This window comes from Austrofundulus limnaeus, unplaced genomic scaffold, assembly GCF_001266775.1.
Source record: "Austrofundulus limnaeus strain Quisiro unplaced genomic scaffold, Austrofundulus_limnaeus-1.0 Scaffold135, whole genome shotgun sequence".
In the NCBI taxonomy this organism is placed as follows: Eukaryota; Metazoa; Chordata; class Actinopteri; order Cyprinodontiformes; family Rivulidae; genus Austrofundulus; species Austrofundulus limnaeus.
In genome coordinates this window covers 973,272-980,015 of record NW_013952537.1, presented here as the reverse complement: position 1 = coordinate 980,015, position 6,744 = coordinate 973,272, and the positions used below count along the sequence as shown (strand labels likewise).

The window sequence follows — 6,744 nt, the reverse complement described above, 5'->3', positions numbered from 1 at the left end:
ATTATATTTTGTGCAATCACACACCAAATATTAAGATGTATTCTATTTCACACAATATAGTTTTTTAGTTCTGTTTTAATTTTGCTCCCACCTCCCCCTGTGAGTTTCTGACCATTACCACTCACCCTCCTGAATATGTCTGTCTTTGCCTTTTATCCTATTTTTTTGCAACATTTATAATCTTTCTCATTAGGATTAAAACTGTTTTAAAACCAAACTATGAGGCACTGTTTATTATATGACCACCCCCAGTAAAAGCAAAGGTAACAGTTTCCTGGAAAAAAATCTCTGTACCTACATAATCCCAGTTTTTATGCAACCCTTAGTTTAATCTCAGATAAATATGCTTTTGCTAAATGTGTAATCTTGTAACTCGCTTATTGCTTATATGCTCACTAAACTTTAAGTAAGGTTGTAGGTTTGTTTTGGAAAAATACATTTAGAATTGTTGTTTAAATGGTAAAAACCATTACTTATGTTCACACAAGTCTTCATAGCAGAGGTGGGCAATGCTGGTCCTCGAGGGCTTCTATCCTGTATGTTTTACTTGTTTGCCTGCTCCAACACACCTGATTCAATGACTGAATTGCCTCTTCATGTTCTATAGAAGCCTGTTAATCAACAGTTCATTCAAATCAGGTGTGTTGGAGCAGAGAAACAACTGTTACTTTCAAACTCTTTGGTGATGATATAAAAGAGCCATAACTGGTTCAATCAGCTCACAGAATGTTGCACTTGAAGTGTACATACTCAGAAGGAGGAATGAAAAAAGACCATCTAAATGGAAAAGCTTCAAAATGCTACAGAGTCTTGCTGTGGGGACAAAATATAGTGAGGTAACAGCCTCGAATGTTTAGACAAAATATAAAAATGTTGCAGTTAAAAGCACTTTGTTTCAGAACTGAAGGTGCCTTTGACTGCAACATTTTATATTTGACTCCAGTAATATTTATTATTTTTCAGCACAAATGTTAAGTCTGTCACCAACMCAATGTCATTATATATTAATTATCAAGCAAGGCACATTAGAAAAGCTAAAATAAGCACACATATTGTTTTCTTTTGTACATGACTCTTCATTGTGAAATATTTTTGTTTCTATACTAATGATTCTTGTCTTTTCTATCTTTCAAGTTATCATTTAATTTTTATTTTACATTTCATTGTCTTAGTCTGAAAAAAATTCAGCTGTGAAGAAAAGCTTTGTTATTGATTGCTGTCTATGTTTGTTTCTCAGGGAGACTATGATCCACTCAAGACTCGAGTTATTCACCTGAGAATGAACCCCACCTCAGCTGCTAAGCAACAGCGCCAGCAGGAATTGGAGTCTCTTCAGGAGGAAGTGACACGGCTCAGGGAACTTGTGCGGTCCTTGCAAGGAGGCATCACGGTGGGCCTTTCACATGATGACTCCTGTATGAAAAATCCAAGCCTCAGCCTCAGTTTACCTCCATCAAAGGAAGTACTGGGTAAGATTCACTACTCTGGCACACACCAATAAGCTTCATTAAAGAAATGGCCCGTTTAAAAAAATAATAATCTCTCGACATTACCTATTGTAATTGGTATAGCAGGACAAAATGCATTTATGAATATAACTGAAGTTTTATATTTAATTTTTATTATTAATAGTTTTAATTATTTAATTGTTGGTGAACATGAGATCACAATTTTTTAAATAGCATTTTGTTTAAGTAATGTTTGGGAACATAAAACTATTTTGTTATGGAGATCTTTGATTTCTGTTTTGTTTTTAAAATAAATCTGCTAAATGTGTTTCTGCTACCAAAATGTTTTTCTTTTTGAAGAACTATTTCTACTGGGGAATGATTCATTAAAAATTTAGGTTACTCAGACCCCTGTCTTCATAGTTTAGTGTGAGACAAGCAGGGGAAGGGCACATAGTTATGGCAGGGTTAAATATGAAATTGGGCAGGTCGTTGGCAAACGTCTGTTGACCAATTTGTCTTCTGAAGTGCGGTTCTTGCTTCTCTCTCTGACTTTCTCTCCTGCTCGCTGATACAATGTGTCATTTCTTTTTTGATTTCTATAATTATAACTTGCTACTTTCTGTTTTCTTTTTGTAAAATTGTTTATTACTCTTTTCATTGTCACTTTCTTTGTCCTTGACACATTTTTTTTCTTGTGCGCCTCCTAATGTCATGAATTAGCAGAGTTTCCAATCAGTCTCCTACTTTTAATCTGTTTGCTCAGAATTCACAGGACAGTTTGTCTTTAGTGTAATTCTCAAGACTCTTACCATACATTCACATTGTTTAGATTTTTTTTTTAATTTATTGCAGGCCTGGTATACAAAAATGTTTTAGAAGTTGGAGTAAATACTTAAGAACTCTAGTACATGTGTATAAACTATAATGATGTTAATATATACGTATAAATTAAATAAACAATAATCTCTTTGTTTTTATCTGATCTGTATCTTTAATTAGCATCCTTATTTTGCACATATGTATTATGAATGGATCGTTTTTTATTGCTAAAAGATTCCTACAAGTACTTTTGTAATAAATATTAAATCTAAGTATTGTTGAACATGGAACTGGGTTATGTGAGCTTTATTGCAATGTACAGCGTGTATTGCAATATGTTCAAATACACCTGTAGTAAATATTATTATTATATGTTGATGTTTAATCCAGCGTCATACCCAATGGGAATTCTTGACTTACAAAAACTYTGTTCCGTCACTGGGATAATGTGAAAACAACAGGCAGATTCCATGTTCCAAATTCATGAGGCACTTTTATCAGTCTAGCTCTAAAACAAAAGTTAAAGTGCAGTTTGTTAAAATAGTTTAAAAACAAAAGGCAGTCAAGTGAGAGTGTAAATTACTAAAGCAAACAATACACAGTACATCATGTTTGGGGAAAAACAAACACTTGAAACTAATAATTGTCATCACAGTTAGAAGTCATTTGATGACAATAGACCAGAGTAAAATAATAACAACTAAACATGAAACAGTTGATACAGTATGAGTACATAAATGAGCAAAAGACGCATCAAAAGAACTTTCAGTGACCAGTAATCAGAAATGTAACCTATTAAATCAGCGTCACATCTTTGTGAGAGTGAGAGTCCTCCATTGCTCGCTTGCAAATGGTTCAGAATGCAGCAGCCCGATTTGTAACTGGCACAGGTAAAAGAGMACATTTTACTCCTGTTCTAGCATCTCTTCACTGGCTTCCGATTCATTTCAGAATTCACTTTAAAATCCTCCTGTATGTCTTTAAATGCCTAAACAACTCCACCCCCTCTTACCTCTCAGATCTAGTGCATCCACTTGTYCCACAGCGCTCTCTTAGATCATCTGGTCAGCTGCTTCTGAAGGTCCCTAACTCTTGTCTTAAACTGAGAGGTGACAGATCCTTTTCTGTAGCAGGTCCAAAACTGTACGTCAGACAGTCTCCTTCCCTTGCTGTCTTCAAGTCTCGCTTAAAAACACACTACTACTCCCTTGCCTTAGAGTGAGTGAGATGGTGCAGAACCTCACTGTGTATCATAACTCTGTTCTATATGTGCTGTAAATATAAATGCTCCATATTTTTATCTGTATTTTGACTGTAATTTCAACTATGTCCTGTTGTGTCTGTCTACTGTACAGCACTTTGGTTGGCCTTGTCCTGTTTAAAGTGCTTTATAAATAAAAGTGGTATGGTATCTTGTTAGAGATAACAGTCCTCATATACCATAGTCATTAGGGGTGTAAGAAAATATCGATACACTTAAATATCGCGATATTTCATTTCCTGATACTGCATCGATATTCTAAAGTCCTGTATCGATATTTAATTAAGGTTTAAAATGTCAACTTTCCTGCCAGCCGTTCATTTTTATGTTGTAGTTCAGCCTCTGACCACTAGTWRGCAGCAGTGAGCCAGMCATTTGGCTCCTCTACCTCTTGAGCRCYAGAGAGTAAGGGTAGCATTAGCATTGTGAGTAAACATTAGCTTCATGCTCCGATAGCTGAATCTGAGCGGAAAAGACCGACCCCTCTGCCTTGTAAACTGAGGTAAGGTTACAAACAGTTACTTATTTATCAGAATATCTGTATTTTAAGACAAATTAAGTGTCTTATGCGCTTTTTTCCAACTTTAGTCAGTCTTCACGTTACAGAAGGCTAGCGCATGTCTATGTAATAGAAATTTCTGAGACAATGAATTTTGGTTTTTCATTTTTTTTCCAGTAAGAGGTTTTTATTTAATAGAATTTTTGGACCAAAAAAAATTGCAATACATCGCAATATATCACCTTACTTACAGTATCGCAATATATCGGGATATATCGTATCGTGACTCGTCTGTTATGATATGTATCGTATCGCCAAATCCTTGCTAGGCTTGCTATCATAGGCTGCTAAAAATGGAAAGTTGTGACCAGTATGATAAAATAATTGTTTTCAAAGCTTAATAATCACTTTTCCCAATAAACTTTTATACAAGACAGCAGTTCAGCAACCACATTAAAAGCACATACAGTGAACAAATTATCAACCATTTCACACTGGCATCAATTAACAGCTAATTTCTCCTCTGACCCCTTTTATCACAAATATTTTTTTTCTTCATGTAATGCAAAACAAACTCTGACAGTTGTTTTGACAGTTACATGCTAGCAAAGTTAAACGTCTCTGAGTTCTGCAGCAGCCTGCAGTTACTAACTTTTTTCACAGATCACATTGCTCTTGTAGTATTATCAAGCAAGTTGAAGCCTCCAAAAGGCCAGAGTAATCTTATGATAAGCTGACTTCTATAAACTTTCTAAATCAAATGCTAACTCTTGCAGAGATACCTAAGCCTAAACAAGCACAACCTCTTCCTGTAATTACACCGTTCTTGTTTCCTTGCAAAGTTGACAACACTCCTGAATGATGGACCCAGCACCATTCAGACACAAGTCAGCTGTTTATACCTTTGTCCTCCTATGAATGTTTGCTAACTTTTGTTGAGCTGTATCCTTCATTTCTGACACAAACACAACCACTGCTGGAGAATTTTATAAATGAGCACGAATGGCTGGGGGAAAGAAGGGGATAATAGTTGACAAAGTGAGTTGTGATGCCTTAGAAGAGCATGGGAAAAGCTAAACTTTTAGTGAATTTCAGGTGGCTTTAAAAAAACAGTTAAACTAAATGCKTGATGGTGACGAACAATGCTTGATAAAATTAAATATGTTTTGTATTTTTATAAATATATGGCTGCCATCACTTAAGCATGATTCTTTTTCTTGCAGCTCACTTTTTCTGTCCTGTACTCAGGAGGTAAACTTCTTTTACTGTCACTAGCATTTTCTCATCTAACTGCTCATGTATGTTTTAACTAAAAACAGTATTTTTTTTAGGTGAAGAGTTTAATAACTTGTTAATTTCTTTGTGAGCGCAATGTCACCAGAACAGGATGTCACAGGTTCTGATGTGGCTTTGTTATGCTTGCTMTTATTTCATCTTAATTTAATCAATAAAATGATTTATGCCTAGAACTGATTACATTTATTTTAGTACATTTAGATATATTCAAAGCAGTTGAGGGTTTAAAATAGAGAAAAAAACAGCATATTTTTATTTAAAATAACAGGCAAAAATCAGCTATTTTGTAAACTTGAGAGAAAAACTTCTTTAAATATWTTTGAATTGGTAACGCAAGACCAAGGTTGTTGTGTTCACATAAACATTTACTTGTGACTTCACAAACATTTACATGTTGTTGAGTCTGTTTTCTTGATCATTTTTTTCTGTAAATTAGTATAATGTGCTGCTGGAACTTAAACATTTACTGTCATTTTCAAAGTTTCAGAGTTGTTGGACAGCTTTCAAATTGTGACAGTTTTTTCACAATCTTGGCTACTTGCAACACTAACAGTATTGATTGACACATGAGAGGAATCCATCCACCCAGAAGACAGACAAGCACAAAGACAGTCACACTCTCTGACTGAAAGTTTTACTATAGCTGTTCTGTTATTAAYGTCTGTATGTATGGAGGTACGTTTTGTGAAAAGCAGAAAAAAGGGTAACAAATGGTCAATGATTAACCATTTCTAAATAAGAGGTCTGTTTTTCTAGCATTGGTTTAGTACAGTGTTATGTTTCAGTGTAGATGCGCATGGAGCAACTAAAATGCTTTTGACCTTTTGACTTAAGTAACAGAAGCTTTTCAGAAGTGTTGATCATGCTTTATGTTTTTACAGTGTTTTAGTTGGTCTCAAAATCAAAGGTTTGATCCAAACGTTTGATCACCAAAAAAATAAATAAATAAAATAAATACTATTACAAAAATTGAGGTCTGTTCRAGATGCAGCTCCCAAATTGAAATGGTTGAAAAAAAAAAACACTTTCTTGACTAGAAGGTTATGTACTTGTTTCAGAAATTAGTAATGTGATACTAATTAGTAACTGTGATGGACTTGCGACCTGTCCAGGGTGTACCCCACCCTGTCACTGTGACTGCTGGATATGGACACCAGTGACCCTGAAATGAAGAAGCGGGTGAAAGAAAATAGATGGATAAATGGATMATTTAAATGGCTGAAACAGTTCTGAAGACAGTTGTCTTTTAGCCCATAGATATTTGTTAAGTATGTTGTTATTATGATCCCCGCACGTGAAGCTTAAGCGGGAGTCATATTGTTTTCGTACTGTTTCTTTTCTTTTCTTTTTTTTTCTTTTTTTTCAGTGATTTTTGGTCAACCGTACCACAAAAACGGCTGCACCGATCAACATGAAAT

At 34.8% G+C, this 6,744-nt stretch overlaps 1 protein-coding gene across 1 annotated transcript in view; it reads left to right on the top strand.

The window, feature by feature from the left end:
• mad1l1 (mitotic arrest deficient 1 like 1) overlaps positions 1-6,744 on the top strand; it is a gene marked incomplete at its 5' end in the record, with an annotated part of 67,814 nt that overhangs the window by 37,601 nt on the left and 23,469 nt on the right. The window contains 1 exon segment of the mRNA XM_014015852.1: positions 1,238-1,469. Within this exon segment, the coding sequence (XP_013871306.1) occupies positions 1,238-1,469 (232 nt within the window).